Source organism: Zalophus californianus, chromosome 8 (genome assembly GCF_009762305.2).
Source record: "Zalophus californianus isolate mZalCal1 chromosome 8, mZalCal1.pri.v2, whole genome shotgun sequence".
NCBI lineage: Eukaryota > Metazoa > Chordata > Mammalia > Carnivora > Otariidae > Zalophus > Zalophus californianus.
This window is the reverse complement of record NC_045602.1, coordinates 51,907,086-51,928,603: the sequence shown is the minus strand read 5'-3', so window position 1 is coordinate 51,928,603 and position 21,518 is coordinate 51,907,086. Positions and strand designations below refer to the sequence as shown.

At 49.2% G+C, this 21,518-nt stretch overlaps 1 protein-coding gene across 18 annotated transcripts in view; it reads left to right on the top strand.

The window, feature by feature from the left end:
- DYSF (dysferlin) overlaps positions 1-21,518 on the top strand; it is a 206,020-nt gene that overhangs the window by 16,465 nt on the left and 168,037 nt on the right. For all 18 annotated transcript variants that reach the window (XM_027621360.2, XM_027621378.2, XM_027621374.2 and 15 more), the window contains 2 exons: positions 5,543-5,598; positions 6,545-6,636. In XM_027621360.2, coding sequence (XP_027477161.2) covers positions 5,543-5,598; positions 6,545-6,636 — 148 coding nt within the window. The remainder of the gene's footprint in view (positions 1-5,542; positions 5,599-6,544; positions 6,637-21,518) is intronic.

Genomic DNA, 21,518 nt, shown 5'->3' with positions numbered 1-21,518 from the left:
GCACTCTGGCCATTGACAGGTGAGCTTCACCAGGTGATGAGCAGAAGGGTAGGGATGGGGCTCCTCACGTGAGGCTGTGGTTATGTCTGACGCTGGGGTGTCGGCAGATGTGGGGCTCCCCTCAGGGGACCCTGCTTAGCCAGGTGGCCCCAGGGGCTGGATGGGGCAGGATGGGCTGTCTTCTTACCTTTGTTCTGCTCCTGTCTCTGAGGCCCCTCCTCAGCCTCCTGCCCACAGCCGTGGTCTTCATCAGAGTTGGCCCAGTGGGGGACCAGGACCAGGATGGTGTGCTCCATCATTCTTGTCACATCCCTTGGCTGTCGGCGCTCAAGGGCCAAGATGGTGATTTCTTTGTTCTTCAGTTCTTCTCTGACAACTTTCATTTAAGGCATGATTGTCAAACATTTTGGATTGTTATCCACCACAAGAAATATATTCTATATCAAGACATCGTGCACACATGAATATGTATATGAAAATACAACCTAAAGTTTCAACTAATGGTAATTTTGCAGTGAAAGACATACTCTGATACTTTCTTCTTTATTCTGTCTTTAAAAAGACATATTGGTCATCTCACTCAGTTGATGTCATGGCCTACTAATGGGTCCCAGTGGGCAGTTTGAAAAACACCACCATCCAGCAATGAGAGACTCTGGTCTGGGGTAGAGTCAGGGTAGGTCAGCCTGGGGAAACAAGTGAAGGATTTCTATGGGGGACAGAAGAGTCCTTGCATGGTAGGTTCATTCTTCCTCCCTGAGTCATTCAGTCTGGAGGAACACCCCGGGGGCTACAGCATGATTCTCACGGAGGCCTGCTGGCCCCTAATTCTTCAGAGCAATCTGGGGAGAGGACATGGTCCTCTGTCCCCAACCCCAGCATGACCTGTGGGCTCTCCTGTATCTTTAACTATTGAGTCTGTTAAATTATACACATCAAGCCACATCTCTCAAGGCCAAAATTAATGATCAAGGACAGGACAGGTCTAAACCCATGACAAGGAAGGAACTGTTTTCTTAACTGTTTCCTAATTAGCAGCATGCCTTCCCTTTCCTTGGCGTCTGTAGGTCATGTGATGTGCCAGGTTAATGTTTCACTTCTTTCCTGCACCTCTTTGGGGCTGTAGCACCCCTCAGTGACCCCTCCCCTTAATGTCACTCAGAGGGTCTCAGAGTCGGTCCTTCTAGCCAGACTTAGTGAAATCTCCCTGAGGGCCTTTGTTCGCCTCATCTTTAAGAAAGGCAGAAAGTGGGAAATGCTTGAAAGACACTTTGTATAGGGCTTGGCCCCCACTGTTCAATTCATACCCTCCAGGAGCACCAGGAATGCTTCCCAGGGGTCACCTCAAGAGCAGGTGCAGATGGGATTTTCCACGTTACTCTTGTAGGTCATGGGGAGTTGATAGGGGAGGGGAAGTTGACACTTAGACTGAATCTTGTATCTCCTCAAAACCCTATGACATAAGAATTTTCTTATTATCCATTTACCACCAAGGGAGCTAAGGCCTAGAGAGATGATAAGCCCTCCCTAAGGTCACACAGCAGGAGCTATTATTTGAACGACTCCAACACTGTGTCTGTCTCCACTGCTGGAGACACACCATCATGGCCCACAAGAATGGTTCAGCCAGGGCAGGCCTGGACCAACTTTGAGAAGATGACTTTTGCCCCTCCCAGAACATCTCCTTCTCATTGTGACTCCTCTCATTCCCTCTGTCCACCAACACACTCCCCTACTGTTAATGCAGTGTGATGGCATTCCTTGAGAAGAGTGGTTCTATCCCCCTGGTGACAAAGTGACCTTGTAGCCAACTTGGGAAAGGAAAGACCCATTCACTGAGCATTCCATTACTGGGCACCTTGCTATATGTTACAGTTACTGATATGAGTAAGGCATGGTGTCTGCCCTCTGAAGACCATAGTCCAGTTGTGGAGAAAGACACAGAAGCACATAGTTATCCTGCGTTCTGATATGTGGTCAACCACCTCTGTCTGGGAGAGGCAGGGGAGGCTTATCAGAGTGGAGACAATTGAGCCGGGTATTGACGAATCTGTAGGAGTTCTCTAGATGCATCTGAGTGGTGCGGGGCGGGGAGGGGAAGTAAAATGAACTCACATTTCATGAGTCAGACTATCTTGTTTAATTTTCACAAAACCCCATGTAGAGGTATCATTAGGACCTTATAGATGAGGAACCAGAGGCTGAGATGTGCAGTGAATTTCCCGAGAGTTTTGTCAGGTGTGTCACAGGGACTCCTGGGGGGAATCCCCAAGACTCTTTGAGCTGGTCAGCAAGGTTATAACGATTTTCAGAATAACCTCAAGATGCTATGTGCCTTTTCAGTGTGTCAACGTTTGCACTGATGGTACAACAGTGATGGAAGGTAAAACTGCTGACATCTTAGTACTAGGGAGGCCTTGGTGCCAAGTTGTACTTGGCATCCTATTCTTCACACTCATGTATTTGCAGTTTAAAAAAAACCAGCTGGTTTAGTTGAGGAATGTCCTTGATAAAGCGGTACAATGATTAATTTTATTAATCTTTTTTTAAAAAAAGATTTTACTTATTTGAGAGAGAGAGAGCACGCACAAGCAGGGGGCAGGAGCCGAGGAAGAAGCAGGCTCCCCACTGAGCAGGGAGCCTGATGCAGGACTCGATCCCAGGACCCTGGGATCATGACCTGAGCCAAAGGCAGATGCTTAACTCACTGAGCCACCCAGACACTCTAATTTTATTAATCTTGATTCTCAAGTACATGTGTTATTGATATTTTGAGTGTTGGGACAGAAGTTTGCATAGAGCACGTCTGCTCCACACTGAAAAATGCTGATGGTTGCAAGAAGAAGCACATGTATGGCTGCTTGAGTTGCAAGCTGAACCAGCCAATTTTTTTTTTCATGGAATATTGTTTTTACTTGAGAGAATGACTGACAAACTGAGCCTATTCAAACTTGGGCATTTGACTGACATTTTCTTGGAAATGAAAGAGTGAGCATTCCACCTCAAGCAGACATTTATTATTTGTTGCCAATTATAAAATTTGAGCTTTCAAACCAGAATTGGAATTGTAGAAAATTGTATCTTTCAGCTTTTCCGTATTTAATGACTTTGCTGATGAGATTGATGGTAATATTAATGAATGTGATTTTTTTGCATTATGCAATCAAATGTGTCAACCTTTGGAAGGTCTACATAACTCAATTAGTAAAAACTTTCCCAGTAACAAGAATTATGTCTGGGTAAGATATTCATTCAAAGTGCAAGACAGAGCCATGGACTTGAATGTAACAGAGTACAAAATGTTCATCTACCTGCTTTCAGGAAATACTACTTGTTGAGTTTTTTGGTGTAGTATCAAAGAAGGATGTCCACAGTTACCTGCAAATTTATTAGAATATGCCTCTCTTTCCAGGTATATATCTCATTGGTTTTTGCTTCCTTGAAGTCACCCAGAACAAGACGGCTCAATAGACTGAATATAGAAGTAGATATGATAATCCAGCTAGGCATGAAAGAGATTTGCAAAATATAAACCGTGGCACTTTTCTTTTTCCTTCATTTCGGAAGTTATAGTTACTTTTCAGAAAAATATGTCACTTATGTTAACATGGATGTGGTTTATACTGTTAATTTCAGATTAATTACTAAATAAATATTTTTAACTTTTAAAACATTTTACTTATTTTAAGTAAGCTCCACATCCAATGTGGGGCTTGAACTCATGACCCTGAGATCAAGAGTCCCAGGCTCTACCCACTGAGCCAGCCAGACGCCCCTAAATAAATATTTGTAAATGCCTCAGTTGTTATTTCCAATCTGGTAAAGGTCATTAGATACAAGCCATCTAAATAAAGGCTCTTTGGGCTCCTTCGTAAATTTGAAGAGTTTTGTCCTGTGATCAAAATGTTTGAGAACCTCTGCCCTGAGGCTTCATGGGAAATAAGTGTTCTGTGGTGGTCTGTGATTTGCAGCCGGACATGAGAGGGGGTTGGGAGTTCACCCTGCCCCACTTCAGGGGAGTTTTATCCAAATCTCCGAAAGGACCCCCCCTCCCCGGGGGCTGGGCAACCAGTTTCAACATAATTGCCTTGGCGTCTACCAAGCCCTGCTCTGCCTCTCTCCCTCAGATGTCTCTTTCTCCACAATTTTCCTTTGCTTTCTCTTTCTCTCCTGTTTCTCTCCTTCAAATCTTCCCCCAAGCCCTGCTTGCATCCTTAACCCCACTCTGCTTTCCTTTTCTTCCTGCTCTGAAACTGGCCAGAGGGGGGCTGAGCCCGCAGGAGGTCCTTGGCAGTGCTCAGCTTTGGAGGAGGACTTGGAGGTCCTGGGAGATGTTTCCAGGGGCTTGCGGGGCTTTCATGGTCCAGACTCTGTAAAAGTTGAGTGGTCCAGGTGAGACCAGAGGCTTCTCACTAAAGAGTCTTGCACAGGTGGGGTGGAACCGGGTGATCTTTAGGATCCAAGCCAAATGTAAGTTCTGTGTCTGACGGAGCACTTTTAATCATCCACTGGACCCTGAATCATTTCTGTTCTGATGCTTAGCGGGAGGCTGGGACATGGTTAGGCTTTTCTGTGCCTCGCATCCACTCCTCCATTGCCCAAGGCGCCAGAGGAGGTGCTCTGGCTGGCTGTCGTCTGGGGCATGGTGGGTCCCACCTCAGCCATGACTCTGTCAGTTCTTCTTCTTGTCTACCCCAAACCATTCTGCCTTCCACTGGCCCAGCCATTGCGAGCCTTGGGACAGCCTGCTTCAGACAGACCCCTACAAGGCAAACGTGTGTGTGTGTGTGTGTGTGGGGGGGGGCTGTTCTTTAATTGAGGTAAAATTCACATACCCTAAAATTCATCATTTTAACCATTTAAAAGCACACAATTTTGATGGTTTTTAGTATACTCACCAGGATGTGCAATCATCATCATTGTAATTCCAGAACACGTCATCACCTCAAAAAGAAACCTCCATGCAGCATCGCTCCCCATTCCCATCTTCCCCCCCAGCCGCTGGAAACTACCAATCTATTTCTGTCTCTGAAATAGACTCTTCTGGCGGGGTGTCGTAGAAATGGAATCATAGGATAGGTGCAGGTACATATTTTTAAAAAGAAAAACATTTTCCAAGAAGATCATTCATTCTTAGAGTCAGAAAATTTACAGTTAAACAACTTTATTTAGAAAGTCCTAACTTCCTAACAACCGAATTTGTTATTGTTATGTTGTATAATAACATTATCATAACAGTAACAAAGTCATTAAGCAGAGACAGGCTGGGGATTTTCCTTTAAAAACATGCTTGTGGGGGTGCCGCTCTTTCTCAGTCCCAGAGCTGAGAGAGAGAAGTCTGGTGACTGGCATCAGCCCCTCCTTGCCGCCCGGTGGGAGCCTCAGGAATCCCTTGGTTTGGCGAGGTGTCCTCTGGCCGGTGGGTGTCCTCTGGCCGGTGAGGGGCTTTGGTGAGGCTCTCAGCTCTCAGAAGCCGACCCTCAGTCGGTGGGAGGTGCAGGGTGGCAAACGTCTCTCCACTCTCCCTTTGTGTCTCTCGCAGGAGTGAAGAAGAGAACCAAAGTCATCAAGAACAGCGTGAACCCCGTGTGGAATGAGGTAGGCAAGCTCTCCTTTCTCCCTCCTTTTTGCTCTGCTGCCGCTGTCTCTGCAGGGACAAGTCAGGGGCTGGTGCAGGAGGTGGCTTTCGCAGTGGCGTTGTCAAGGAGGCGGGAGGGGCTGCTGGTCCAGTGTGTCAGCTGAGTCCGCCTGGTGCTGGGAACCTGGGAGCAGGGGTGGTGGCCTGGCCTGCCTGGTAAACAGAAGCATGTCCTCTGATGTGGGTGTGGCTCGGGGAGGAGTGAGATATCTTTTGTTCTCTTCCTCTCAGCTCTCCTCAGCCGGGTAGAACTACCAGCCAGGTCATTTAGGGGCTCTCTGGCCTGCCCGGACTCTCTTACACAGGCTGTTCTTCCTGCCCAAAGCCCACCTCCTCCGCTCAGTCCTCCCTGATTAACCAGATCCTCAGCCAGCTCCCCGCATATGGCCCCCTGGTGGTCCGTGGAAGCTCAGGATGCCTTGTGCGCATACGGTTGGGATGCACAGGATTACCTTTGCTCTGAGGAGAGTGGCAGGGCCTCTGGATAGGCATACCTAGTGTGGCACTGATTCACGCTGCCCACCACGGGCCTGGCTTCTGCACGAGCACATTGGTCTCCGTCCCTGAGGACCCTGTGGGATCACCATGCGTTTTCCCCAGCTGTGCTCCTGGCCTGGCTTCCCAGTGATCGGTGGAATTGAGTTAGGGGGAGGGGGCCATGGGAGCCTGACCTCCTTCTTTCTTCTGCTGCCTTTGGCTTTTACTGTCTCTTCTGAGGCTCTGGAACCCTGCTAGTCTTGTATTCATTCATTCATTCATTCATTCACTTACTCGTTCATCCATCCACCCACCAGCATTGTTCGTGGATAGCGGTTCAGTGCCCTGAGGGAGACCAAGGTGAACCAGACACAGTTTCCTGTCCTAGGGGGCCACCAGTTAAGATGTGTTTTCTCTTTTTTCTTCCAGGGCTTTGAGTGGGACCTCAAGGGCATCCCCTTGGACCAGAGCTCCGAGCTCCATGTGGTGGTCAAAGACCATGAGACAATGGGGAGGAACAGGTGAGGTGGACGAGGGGGGCTCCGAGGCCTGAAGGTACATGGAGGGTCGTGGTGGACATAGACTCCAGCATCTGAGCCCTGGAGAGCTGGTGTTTCAACTCAGTGTTTTTTGGAGACTTGCCTCTCGTGGGCCTGGCCTAGTGGTAGATGTTGGGGAGCGGCCTGCCTGTAGCTTCAAGAACTCAGCCACGGGTAAATCTGAGAGCTTTCCAGGCTGCAGGGAAGGGAGATGGGCTCGAATCAGGTGTGCGCGTGTTTGCATGGACAGACCGTGCCCCGGGGAGCAGGGAGGAAAAGGCTCCCTGTGTCCTGCTCCAGCCCAGGGGAGCCTGGGCGCGGCCACCTCTCCCCACCCGGTCCAGGCTGGTGAGGGCAGCGGCACAGTCCAGAAGCGGGCTGGCAAAATGAAGCTGCAACTAGCAGGGAGCTCTTGAGGAAGGCTTCACGGGAGGGGAGGGACTTGAGGTAAGATTCGTGGTTTAGCAGTGGGAAGGTAATCAAGGGTTGCAGTGACTGCCCACGTCCCTCTGGCAGGCCTTTCTCTTGTTTCATGTATGAAGTGCAGAAGGTTTCCAGGCAGGGGCAAAAGCAGGCTCTTTATAGGCAGGCAGTGGGTCCTTTCTCCTGTCATTGAGCTGCGGGCCTTGTATGTGCCGGTGGTAGTGTGGGGGGTGGTGGGCAGGACCAACCAGGCTTGCAGATTGATGGCCCTGCTTGTTGTGGGGTCACGTGGTCTGGGAGAACAGCCTGGGAGGCCCCGGGGCCTTGAACATGAGGGCAGGGTCCAGCCTCCCTGCTGGGCATGGCAGGGTAGGGCTGTGTTAGGTGCCGCTGGGGGTGGGTTCCTGCTCTTGGTGCCATTTACTGAGGCATGGGCTTGCTGTTTTGTGATCTACTCACAGGGGTGCCTTTGTCTGGGAACTGGGTCAGCCAGCGTCTGAGGACCGGCAGGCCTGGCTGTGCTACCCTGGGGTGGGAGAGGAGAGAGAGGGAAGAAGGGAGGAGTCAAAGGCCTAGAGAAGGCCAACAGGGGTCTCAGGCTGTGGAACACCTGGAGAGTTTGAAATCCCAAAAGGCTTGGAAGAAAATTCCAACTGCCACGGTCTCTCTGTGACTCTGCTGGTCATGGGTGCAGGGCAGGGTGTGTGTGGGGAGGGTGGGGGCACTTTCACTGGGACCTCCGCCCCACCTGCACAGGGGGCAGGGGCTGGAATCCCTTCACACTAATCTACCCCAACACAGACATCTTGTGGAAAAAAGGCAGCCTCTAATAAGCATGAATGGTGGAGCCGCAGGTGAGGGAGGGAGCGACGATGGGCACAGGACAGTCCTGGCAGGCTTCCTGGAGGAGGGCCACACCGACTGACTCCAGGGCTTTGGAGGGTGAGGAAGGAAGGGCATTCCAGCATTCAGGTGTGGTGTGCAGCAGAGCTAAGGCCCTACAGGTGGGACTCACACATGTAGCCCAGTGAGGAGGGAGCCGTGGGACCAGATTGGAAGGGGTTCTCTGATAACAGGCTGAGGATAATAATAGCAAAACCGCAACAGCTGATGTTGACCAAGGGCTTAGCTGAGTGTCTGTCGCTGTGCTGAGTCTTTATAATACAAGATCTTTTTTAATCAGCTGGGTACTGCTGTTATAGTCGTTCATCCTTTTGGGTTCTGAGAGATGGGGTGCTTTTTTCAGAGGTTGGTGATGGCAGAGTTATCCTTGAAGGCAGGTCTGTAGCACACTCATAATCACCGAGTCCCTGTGCCTCTCAGAGGCTCCTGGAAGGCCCGGGGGGTGCTGGACCCTTCAGGAGAGTTCTGTTCCCTTATGATGCTGGACTTGAGAGGGCTTCGGGAAGTAAAGGTGGGACAGTCTGGTTGCTGCAAGGCACATGGGCTTCATTTTCATTATCATATTCAGCATTTCACAGGCCCTGTGGGGAGATTTCTAAAATCATGAAGGAGACCTGAGAGCAGGGGCTGGGAAGATATTTTTGATCAATTCAAGGGCCAGGCTGGTCCTCAGGGTGACACCAGGTCAGTGCCACACATGGGGGCTGGGCTGCCCTGTACCTTGGGGCCTTCTCGTTGGCCTCTGTGGGTGTCCTCTAGCTCCTGGGGGGAAGCCATCTCCCTGAACACCAGTTCACTGCAGCGTCAGTTCTGGAAATCAGTTCCTCAAACTTCAATTTACAGAGTTGCTAATTCTTAAAACTCCCCAATTTACTAGAAACTTCTTTCTTATAACTACTTGCATGTAGGGTTTGAGTTTTCCAAACATTTCTTAATTTTGCATTTCTAGTGGGGCACCTGGGTGGCTCAGTCAGTTAAGCGCCTGCCTTCCACTCAGGTCACGACCCCGGGGTCCTGGGATGGAGTCCCCACATCGGACTCCCTGCTCCGAGAGGGGCCTGCTTCTCCCTCTCCCACTCCCCCTGCTTGTGTTCCCTCTCTCACTGTGTCTCTGTCAAACAAATAAATAAATTCTTAAATTTTTTTTTGCATTTCTAGCAATTAAAAATTAAATTTGCATTAAACTAAATTTAAATTTAAACTTATAGTCATAAATATCTGAAGAATTTCCGAGGTTGCCCAGACCACGCTGGCATGTGTGGGAATAATGGAGTTGTGGCTTCATTATGGCAGCCCGTGGGGTATGCAGCCTCCGAGGCAGTTTGCTTGACTGTAGGGGCCTGAGAGGGAAGCTGCTGGAGCCGGGGTGGGGAGGCAGGATACGCAAGGCCACGCCGTGTGCCCCCACGGTCAGACCTCGTGGGACTTCCATCCTACACATGATGGTGAGAAGAGAATCTGAGATTAAAAGTGCTAACAATTCCAAAGCGGTAAAAGTAAGAAATATACCAGGAAGTGACATTTTACATTTTGAAAGAGAAAGGGGAAAAAATTCAGTGATTTCAGTTTAACGAAAAATTTAAATAGGACATCTACTCTCTGGGGGCACCTGGGTGGCACAGTCGGTTGAGCATCCAACTCTTGGTTTCTGCTCAGGTCGTGAGCTCAGGGTCATGAGATCGAGCCCCGCGCTCAGCGTGGAGTCTGCTTAAGACTCTCTCCCTCTCCCTCTATCCCTCCCCCACCCAAATAAATAAATAAATCTTAAAAAAAAAAAAAAAGGGAAGAACACCTACTTTCTGCTTTCACATTGTCACTGTGGTCAGGAAGCCGAGAAGGAAAATGACAGGTGTGACAGTGACTGGTGTCGTCTGACCTCAGGATTTCAGTGAGGACCTACAGGGTCATCACGAAGCCCTCCGTCCTTTCTGGGGCTCCTGGGCCTGTGTGCTGTGAGCTCACAAAGGGTCCTCCTTGGGCTTCTTCCAACTGAGGTGGACCAGAGCCTCCACTGCCGTTAGTTCTTGGTCTAGCTCTGTCTTGCCTCCTCTCCCTCCACCTAACCTCCTCGCTCTGCCTCCATCTGTTTCTCCAGGTCCCCAGAGCTCCCTCGTTCCTCACCGCTCCTCCCTCAGCACCTCTGTCTCATAAGTCTGGCACTTTGCTTCTCCTCCCTCCTCCCTCCCTTCTTTGTCCCCTCCAGCTCTTCTCCACCCCCACTCTCCTCTCTGTCCCCAAGGCCTCTGTGGCATTTGACTCTGCTGGTGTTTCCCCTGATGACCATTGACAGTTTGGAGCGGCCTCAGGGTACCATACTGGTCTGCTGGCCCTGAGTGGGAGCTTGGGGAGCCCTCCATGCCAGAGGAGGGGAACAGGGGCTGGGGACTGCCTCCTGGCCGCTTAGCACCCACCCACCCTAAGCCCGAGGGACCCCAGAGCCAACTGCCAGGCTGGGCCAACTTTGTGTGGACAAAACCAGGTTTGAAATGCACGGAATAAGGAAACTCCACTCCTATGGGTGGGAGACACTGTGGAAAGCCCAGCGGGAGGTCCTGGACTCCTGTCTCAGGCCGCACGGAACAACTCCCTGTTTACTCTGGGCTGCTCAGAGCAAGGCTGCAGGGGTGCTGATGCTGACCCCTTACCAGCTGTTTCGACCACTGGGACATTCCACCGAGAGGTTCCTCATCCAGGCCACACGACAGCATCACCTGCAGCTTTTACCAATCCCAGTGACTGGCGGGTGTCCTGACAAACTCCTGGTTATTAGGGATTTCTACTGGGCAGCCCAGGGTGAGAGCCACTCATCTCGGTCCAGACCTGGGCCTCCAGATAGAACTTTCTGAGATGACGGAAATGTTGTGTGTTGGCTGGTATAACTGAGGAGCTGAATCTTAAATTTTATTTAATTTTAATCAATTTAAATTTAAATAGCTAACGTGCCTAGTGGCTACTGTGTTGGAAAGCATAGCTCTAGATTTTACAACGGTGTTCCAACCCTGGCTGCATATTAGAATGACGTGGGAGCTGTTTTCTCTCTCTCTCTTTTTTTAAGATTTTATTTATTTATGTGAGAGAGAGGAAGAGAGCACGAGTGGGGTGTAAGGGCAGAGGGAGAGAAAGAAGACTCTCCACTGAGCAGGAAGCCCAACGCAGGGCTCAATCCCAGGACCCTGAGATCACGACCTGAGCTGAAGTCAGACGCTTAACTGACTGAGACACCCAGGCGCCTCCCACTTTTATTTAAAGATTTATTTATTTATTTTAGAGACAGAGAGAGAGAGAGAGAGAGAGAGAGAGAGAGAGAGAGTGAGCGGGGAGGGCCAGAGGGAAAGGGAGCGAATCCTCAAGCGGACTCCCCGATGAGCAGGGAGCCCGATGAAGGCTCCCTTCCAGGACCCTGAGATCATGACCTGAACTGAAACCAAGAGCCTGAACCACCCAGGTGCCCCCTGATGTGGGAGCTTTAAAAGAGATCAGTGTCTGGGTTGCACAGCAAATTGATTAAACAAGAAACTCTGGAGTGGGGTGCAGACATCACTGGGGGTGGCCAGTGTGCACCCAAGGTCGAACACACCCACTGCAAGGAAGTGCTCTCAATTTTTTTCATGGATTAGCTAGGAGATAAATATAAACTGTCACTCTTGTAATAGTGCACATGTGTGATTCCTCGTGGACATGACCACCACGAAATAATCATGGCTAAAACCTCACATGGTAGAATCATGAAGGAAATGAAAAAGGGAATGAGGAATCTTGTTGGTAATTATAAACACTGACCTAGGGAAAATTGGACTTAATAGAAATAATTCCATAAGAGAAAACTCAAAATTGAAAGGAGCTATATTTGCTAGAGCTGATAGGAACCAAAACCAGGGAGAAAAAAAAAATCTTTGAGCCAAATCTGTGTTGGGAAATTTAAACAGAAAATAGTTGTTACCAATGACAGTAATTTCAGTCAAATACAAATGAAGACTGAGGAAAAAAGAAATAGTTAATTGCACTGTATAGAAAGTATGTCAACAAATTAAATGTGGTTAATTTAATTTGTTCTAGAGAATGCCTTTTCCATGGGAATTAATTAATGTAGGTGTATTTTTTATTTAAATATTTTGTAAACATACACATGGAAGCAAAAATCTCCATCGGGTCAGAAAATCTACCTGTCCAAAAAACACCAGGGTCAAAATGTTCCTCCCTGGCTCCAGGCCAGGCCTGGGGTAGGGTGGCCAGATTCAACAAAGAAACATTCGGGACACCCAGTTAAGTTTGTCCCAAATATTGCATGGGACATGCTCATAATAAAAAATTATTCGTTGTTTATCTGAAATGTAAACCTAATAGGGGATTCTGTATTTGATCTCTCTAAGGGTGACCGTGCACCCCATCTCCCTTTATTTAATTTATTATTTTTATTTATTTTAAAGATTTTATTTATTTGTCAGAGACAGAGCGAGCACACAAGCAGGGGGAGAGGCAGAGGGAGAGGGAGAAGCAGGCTCCCTGCTGAGCAAGGAGCTTGATGTGGGACTTGATCCCAGGACCCTGGGGTCATGACCCGAGCTGAAGGCAGATGCTTAACCGACTGAGCCACCCAGGCGTCCCCCCATCTCCCTTTAAACAAGCAGTATAGAAGGACCCCGAACTTTACACCAGGAATTGGTCAGGAGGCATGTTGCCTTAAAAAAGCCTGTTCACAGTAGTTCATGTTTGTGGTGGTGATTTCTTTGGAATACTTGGAACCTCTTAGTGACCTGGTGACTCTCTAAGGTGCAGCATTAAGGAGTCCCTCAACCTCACCCAGAGTCCTGCCTGCCCTTGCTTTCCCGTGACGCGGGTCATTCATCATGGTACCTACAACTGGCTGGGGGCCCAGGAGGCAGTTTGGGAAACTCTCTGAATGCCTGCTCCTTCTTCTTCCTCTTTTTTTTTTTTTTTAAGTTTTATTTACTTATTTATTTTAAAGAGGGAGAGCCCATGCTAGTTGGGGGAGGGGTTGAGGGAGAGAATCTCAAGCAGATGGATGGCGGGGGGGCTCGATCCCACAACCCCGAAATCATGATCCAAGATCACGACCCGAGCCGAACGCTCATCCCACTGAGCCATCCAGGCGTCTCCTCCTTCCTCTTGCAGCTGTCACAAAGGGCTTGACAACCTGCCCCCGTGGAATGAGTGTGGACTTCGGGGGGCACCGGGGCCTAGTCTCAGCGAAGCTCCCTGAGCCTCTGTTTCTTCCTCCTCGGGGGAGCGTTGCATCAGTTGCACAAGGGCATCTCAGGGAACTGCCATGGAGAGGCTGCCCCGTGAATGGCAGTTCCTTTTGGTACATTCTCTTTCCAGATCTCTCTTGGGCTGCTCTCCTGCGGCTCCACTTGCTTCGTTTCCCACTGACTCAGACTTTTCCCAGCACAGCCCTCTCTCAGCCAGCGATGGTTTGAAAAGGGACTAATTCATACTGAAGTGTTGATGGCAGCCGATGGCTTAATATTTTGCCCTTCTAGGAGCCTGGGGGACCATGCTGTCGATGCCAGACTCTGTTTAGACCACCAAGGGAATGTGAATGGTGAGCGGCAGACACCATGATAGGCTTTGAGGAGATATTTTGGGGATGGTGGTCTTCCTTTCCTGACTTCGGTGAGGATCACTTGTAGGGCTGCCTCTGAGCTGGGAGTAGGCATTGGTGCCCTCAGGGTGGGGGTGGGGGTATCCTGGTGCCTCCTGGGACAACAGGCTTAATGTATTGAGGAATGTGGGGCTTTCTCAGAAGGAGCTGAGCCAGAGTCTTCGTCCTTAACAAGGGGAGCCCTGCGCAGGAATGCACAGGCCCAGGCAGAGGTGCCTAGGGGAGGGGCCTGGCCGGATGGTGTTGGGGGTGTGTTGGTGTGGTCCAGGGGTTCCATCCCGGGGGGAGCGGGTGGCCTCAGTTCTCCAGCTGTCTACAGAGCCGAGAGGGCAGGGATGGTGGCACGGGAATGAGGGTCAAAGGCTGCTTTCAGGGATCCCCCCTCTCAGAAGTGAGCCTCATCCTGATGCTGCAACCTGGATTTCTCTGAACCCGTTTCCCCATCTGGATAATGGCCATAACAGTACCTACATTGCATGGTTGTCATGAAGCTTGTGTGAGATAATGTGTGGGTGTCAGACGCCTACTCAGTGCTTGGCACATTGAAGGTGTTTAGTACGTAGGGACTGTTGGATCCATAGAGACACACATACACAAATCACACCAACTGTGAGCATAGCACCACACGCCCCATGTGGGCACATGACCGTACCGGAATGTGCAACAACAAGCCGCACACCTATGTGCACACACATTCTTTTATTTAAAAAACTAAAAAACAAAAACAAAAACAAACCATAAGAATATACAAGTTATAAGTGTTTTTTTAACAAGGAAAAGTAACCTCCATTCTTAAAAAGTTATAAAGGAGGAAGTGCAGGTTTTCCCACCCTTTCCCCGTCTGCTGCTTCCTTTCCTTTCCCTCCAGTGTGTCCATTGTTGACAATTTGGTGCGTATCTTTCTCAAGTTTTCCTCAGTCTGTGCATGCAAGCATCTGCTTACAAAATGTGTATGCGTGCACTTAAGCAAAACTGGAATCGTGCTGTACATAGTCTATACCATCATGGACCCTTTCTGAGGTTAGTGTGGATTGATCGGCCCCCTTATTAATTAATTAATTAATTAATGGTTTAATTTTTTTTTTATTTGCGAGAGAGAGAGAGAACACAAGCAGGGGGAGAGGCAGAGGGAGAAGCATACTCCCCGCTGAGCAGGGAACCTGATGAGGGATTCGATCCCTGGACCCTGAAATCATGACCTGAGCCAAACATAGACACTTAACTGAGCCACCCAGGCGCCTGGATCAACCCCATTTTAAATGGTTGTGCGGTATTTCACAGGGTGGGTGCCCCATAATTTATCCCAACTTGCCCCTACTGACTGGGATTCAATTTCTATCTAATTTCTTTTTGGCCCCTTCAGCGAATATCTTTTTTTTTTTTTTTAAAGATTTTACTTATTTATTTGACAGAGAGACACAGCGAGAGCAGGAACACAAGCAGGGGGAGAGGGAGAGGGAGAAGCAGGTCTCCAGCTGAGCAGGGAGCCTGATGTGGGACTCGATCCCAGGACCCTGGGATCATGACCTGAGCCGAAGGCAGACGCTTAACGACTGAGCCACCCAGGCGCCCTCAGCGAATATCTTTATCCAAATGTTTTCATGTCCTTATACTATTTTTTTTCTTTAAAATAGGTCCATAGAAGTGTGATTATTAGATCAAAGGATATGAGCATATAACATTTTCATAGATTCTGCCAAATTACTTTTCAGAAACGTGTCCTAATATTTGTCCACCAACAGTGTAAAAAGGTGCCTGTCAATTTTTTATTTTTCTTAGTGTCATGGTGGGGGGAGAAGAGTATCTTATAAACCATGTTTTCTTTTTTCAAAAGATTTTATTTTTATTTATTTGAGACAGTGAGTGAGAGAGAGCCTGAGTGGAGGGAGGGGCGGAGGGAGAGGGAGAAGCAGGTTCCCCTCTGAGCAGGGAGCCCGATGCGGGGCTCGATCCCAGGACCCTGGGATCATTGCCTGAGCCGAAGGCAGCCGCTTAACGACTGAGCCACCCAGGTTGCCCCTTTAAGATTTTATTTTTAAGTAATCTCTCCACCCAACGTGGGGCTCAGACTTACAACCCGGAGATCAGGAGTGCGTGCTCTACTGACCGGGCCAGTCAGGTGCCCCTCAGCTGTGTTTTCTTAACTACTTGTGAAGTTGGGCATCTTTTTGTGTGTTTTATTGCCCATTTGTATTTCTTCTTTTGTCAATTGCCTATCCCTATATTTTGAGTTGCTTGTTTTTTTCTTACTAATTCATAGCAGTTTGTATGTTTGGTTCTTTTTTTTTTTTTTTAAGATTTTATTTATTTATTTGACAGAGAGAGGCACAGCGAGAGAGGGAACACAAGCAGGGGGAGTGGGGGAGGGAGAAGCAGGCTTCCCGCCGAGCAGGGAGCCCGATGTGGGGCTTGATCCCAGGACCCTGGGACCGTGACCTGAGCCGAAGGCAGACGCTTAACGACTGAGCCACCCAGGCGCCCCAGTTTGTGTGTTTGGGATCCTATCAGGAATATGAACTCTCGGTCTGTTTTATGTGTGAAGGATATTTTCTCTCTGCTGACAAATGTTATTCCCACATAGGAATAGACACTCACCCAGCTGTGTGTGTGTGCACTTAGACATTTAAAAAGACAGAGTGGGAACACCTGGGTGGCTTAGTCGTTAAGCGTCTGCCTTTGGCTCAGGTCATGATCCCAGGGTCCTGGGATCGAGCCCCGCATTGGGCTCCCTGCCCCGCGGGAAGCCTGCTTCTCCTTCTTCCACTCCCCCTGCTCGTGTTCCCTCTCTTGCTGTCTCTTTCTCTGTCAAAAAATAAATAAAATCTTTAAAAAGGCAGAGTGATTGTTTGCTGTTGCTAGAAGTTGGGGCAAGTAGGCCTAAGTTCAGCTTCTGGGTTTCAGTAGGCCAGTTTGCAGGCCCCCCCCCCCCTTTCTGGAATATTTGGGAGGCAGGAATATTTACAGTTCACCATCTCATTGTTCTCAGCATGCAGGAAGTGTTGACCGTACCCTGATTTTCCAAGGATTTTTATATTTTGTCCTGAATTCTCTCCAGGACACCCCTGGGTTTCAGAATAGTTTTTCTTTTGTCTTTCTCTGGATTGAAGTGGAAAACTGTTTAGTTACCCTTGGGCAGCCCCTGGGGAATCAGATACGGGCCCGGGAAGGCTGCCAGAGGCCAGGCGGGCTCAGGGGGTGGGAATGTCCGGCTGTCCCTCATTTCCTGCCCCTCACTGCCAGGCACACATGGCTGAGGGCTTGGGGGTGCCACAGCTCATGGCTGTCTCCTCCCAGGGATCTTAAATCTTCCCTGAGTGCACACGTGTGTGTGTGTGTGTGTGTGTGTGTGTGTGTGTGTGTGTGTGTGTGTGTGTGTGTGTGTGTGTGTGTGTGTGTGTGTGTGTCCTGCCAGCCAGGGGCTCGCTGACTTTCCCATCATGCCTGATTCATTGACTCGAGTGAGGGGAAGGTACTGCTGAGTCAGTGATGAATGGGTTTGCGTTGTCATATACGTATTTTTAGTTGACATGTCCTTGTCTTAGTTTAGAAGGTAAAGAAGGAGAAACTGACGCATGGAAATACTTCTGGAGCTTTTTAAAGAAATAATTTCGAACTTACAGAAGAGTTGCCAAAATAGAACAAAGAACATTCCTTACACTCTTTACTCACAATCACTGATTAACATTCTACCACATTTGCTTTATATTAGTTCCTCTCCTCTCCCTCCTTCCCCTTTTCTTCCTTCTTTCCCCCTCTCTCCTATTTGAGGGTAAGTTATAGTTGTCATGGCCTTTTATCCCTAAATACTTATTTAGGAAAAATCCCTAAATATTTCCTAAGAATAGGGATAGTCTTTTACATAATCACAGTGTCATTATCAACTTCAGTAAACTTAACACGGCTGCCAGACTTCCACCTAATTCACCATTCGTATTCTGTCCTATCAAGTTGACCAAATAGTATCTTTTTTAAAAGATTTTATTTATTTATTTAGAGAGCAAGTGAGCACTCTTTTTTTTTTTTAAGATTTTATTTATTTTTTTGAAAGAGACAGAGAGAGAGGAGAGAGCACAAGCAGGGGGAGTAGCAGGCAGAGGGAGAGGGAGAAACAGACTCCCCACTGAGGGACACGGGGCTCGATCCCAGGACCCTGGGATCATGACCTGAGCCGAAGGCAGACATTTACCCAACTGAGCCACCAGGGCGCCTGTGTATACACTCTTGTACTCTGTTTTATCACTTCACAGCGTATCTTGAAGCTTTTCCATATATAAGTCTAGGGTGTACTCCCCATTATTTGCCTAGGTGTGCAGTATTCCATCATATGGCTGTTCTGTCCGTTATTCACGCACCTTCTAGGGTGGACATTTGGGTTTGCCTCCTGTATTTTGTTCTTATAAACAATATTGTAAAAAAGTCCCAATGTTTTGAAATAAAATTGTTTAGATTTCTTTGTGCTTCATTAAAATAAACTTCCTTGGCCACTTTCATTTATAGCCTCCCACTTATGGCTCAGATTTGGAGGCCGCTACCCCAGAGCATTTCTCCCATCTCTGACAGGACAGTAGCCCTACTGGGTGATGAGTCTGGGAGCCAGATCTTTATCCATGGAGGAAAAATGTGTGCCTTGTCAATGTGTGAACTGGACCTCTCTTCCCTCCTCCACACCAACTCCTGACCTCCCTCTCAGTCTGTGGGATGGCAGCTGGGATTTCAGCTTCAACATTTCCCCTGCGCCCACGTTCCAGTGGTCCAGAACACAACGCTGCCGATAGGGGTGGCTGGTCTGGGAAGGCTGGGGAAGCAGTGACATTTTCCTACTGTAGGCTGCAGGGGGTGGGGCCAAGGGCCACGGGGGGGGGGGGGGGGGGCGGTTCCTTCTCCCCTGCCAGGCTCTGCAAACACTCAGAGCCAGCGCTGACCCGGCCTGTGCAGGACCCCCAGGCCCCTCCTTTGACCCTTACTGAATCCTGCCTGCCACAAGTGGCCACTGGTTGGTGCCACCCACTGCCACTGAGCGTGGGGCATCGCTGGTTCGTGTAGGCCCCTGGGCCCTAGGGTCTGTGCCTTCCTCTTGATCTCTGGATGCGGTGGGTCTCCCTGAACGTCTGGGCCCTCCCCCTCCGAGGCTGCCTGAATAACGCCACCTCTCCTCCATCCACCCTGAAAGAATGAATGAAGAGTGGCCATGGGGTTTCCTGTGATCAAGCGTCAGGCCCATCCCACCTCCCCAGAGAGCCGGGCCAACCCAGTCTAGCCTCCCAGAGCAATTCTGTGGGCCCACTCTGGGGCTGCCTGCTCCTTAGGCTTGGGGACAGCCAGCCTGCTGTGCGGCCTCCAGCCTCTCTCCTAGGGGCGTGGGGGCTTGTGACGGCCACCCAGCTCCTCCAAAGGACTGGTCCCAAGGCCTGTGGCAGGGGTGGGAGGTAGGGGCATTTCAAGGTCCCGCAAGGCAAGACGTTAAGGGAGGAAATAACAAGCGGTCCCTCCTGGCCCAGGTCTCCCAGCCTCCGGAGGTGCCTGGGCTGACAGGGGTGGGGCCGACCTTCCCGCTGCATTTCCTCCCATTGTTCCCGCCCCACTTCCGGGAATTCTCCGGGGGCGAAGGGCCCGCGGCCCTGGGCCAGAAAGCGAGGCCGCAGAGGGCAGCGTCCCTGCTCCCGAGCTGGAGCGCCAGCAGTATGACTGCACACCCCGCCCCGCCCCCCCCCCCCCCCCTCCCGTCTCAGCTCCTACTGCCCGCTCTGCCTTCCGCTCCCCCGGGAGATCCCTCGGGGAATCGGAGGACCCGAGTTCGAGGGCAGGCTCTGTCGTCCGCCTGCTGGAGCCAGTCCCTCTGCTTTGCCGCCCCACTTTTCCCCTTAAGGACGGGGGACTCCGATTGTCAATGTCGCACGGATTCACGGGTCTTTTACACCGACGGTCTTGTCTTTTTGGCGATGCCTGGGTCCTGATGTAACCCCAACTCACTAACATGAGTTTGCTCCTCGGTGAGTCACAGATAGAAACTACCCCAGCTGGAGCTGTTACACAAAGGAAACTTTATTTGCCGCAAGTAAGATCGCGGGGAATAACTTCCAAAGCCGTGACTCCCCTAGCAAGGGGTGAATGGGTTCCTTTTATTTAAAATATTTAGGTAGGGGAGGCTTGTCATCTATGTGGAGAGGGGCATGAGGTCGGTCGTGCGCCTTAAGGAAACATGCCTAACATTGTATGTTAGGTAAATGAGGCTTGTGTTCCGACTTGGGCGGGGATTTAATATTAGCGTGAGGTAAAGGTAACTGTCTGTCACTCCATGGGTCCCTCCGTGGTCCGTCTGCGCAGGTGTCAATGGGGAGTGAAGCTCGAACTGCACCGCGGGGTCTGGATGGTCTGGGCTGCCAGAGCTCTTCACCAGGGCAGTCATTAGGGTTTGAGGGGCAGTTTTGGTTTCCGTCTGGAGATGCTATGCTAGTGGGGTCTTTTTCCTGAGTGAAGAGATAAGCTGGAAAGAAGAGCTAATGGGAAAACATGGAACAAAGGTCGGTGGGTACAAGCAGCTGAGCAGTAAAGGTCAGGTCTTGGGAGCTACCTGGTGACACTGAGGACACTTCAGTCAACACACTGGTGGCAGGTGCCTTCCCCACGCTGGCCCTGGGACGGAGACCCTCCAGGAGCCCCTGCTTAGTAAGCTGTGCTACAAGCCTGCTCCATGCCGCAAAGGAATATAGCACACACCAGTCCAAATTCTAGAAGATGTGGAATTTTCTAGCATCATGAGGCATGAATGTGAGTGAAAGTCTCTCGCTTTAGCCCTTTCTTTAAAGAAATGTTAGAAAAATGTTACGAAATTCAGCACACACCAGGCTACTGCCTCGCTAGCAAGGGAACCTGTAAGGTGACCAAGAGTCCACCGGTTCCAAGAAGAATGGAGCTCAAGTGATTTTACTGAGTGGCTATTAATAATTAATTAATAATTAATAAGCAGCTATTAATTGGTTGTTTTTATCGTGGTAAAATATACATAACAAAACTTACCATTTCAACTATTCTAAATGTACAGCTCAGTGGCATTAAGCACATTCACACTGTTGTGCAACCATCACCACCGTCCATCCCCAGAACTTTTTCATCTTCCCAAACTGAAACTCTGTACCTACTAAATAACAACTCCCCATTTCCCCTACCCCCAGACCCTGGTAACCTCTGTTTTACTTTCTTCATGAACTTGCTTATTTTAGGAACCTCATATACATGGAATCATACAGTATTCGTCCTTTTGTGTCTGTCTTATTTCACTCAGCATCATGTCTCCAAGGTTCATCCATGTTGTAGCATGTGTCAGAACTTCATTCTTTTTTAAGGCTAAGTAATATTTCATTGTATGCATGTTTTTATTTAATTTATTTTAATTAATTTTTATTTTAATTTTTTATTGCATTTTATTTATCCATTCATTTGTTTATTATCCATTCATCTGTTGATAGACACTTGTGTTGCTTTTATTTTTTGGTGATTGTGAATAATGCTGTTATGAACGGGGGTGTACAAATATCTCTTCAAGTCTCTGGTTTCAATTCTTTTTTTTTTTTTTTTTTAAGGTTGTATTTATTTATTTGACAGAAAGAGACACAGCGAGAGAGGGAACACAAGCAGGGGGAGTGGGAGAGGGAGAAGCAGGCTTCCCGCAGAGCAGGGAGCCCCATGAGGGGCTCGAACCCAGGACCCTGGGATCATGACCTGAGCTGAAGGCAGACGCTTAATGACTGAGCCACCCAGGCACCCCAGTTCTTTTGAGTATATACCCAGAAGTGGAACTGCTAGATTATATGGTTTGATCCATTTTTGCATTCCCTTTTTTCCATGCCCGTCAACAGAGCACAAGGATTCCAATTTCTCCACATCCTTAACCAACTTTTTTGTTTTCTGTTTTTTG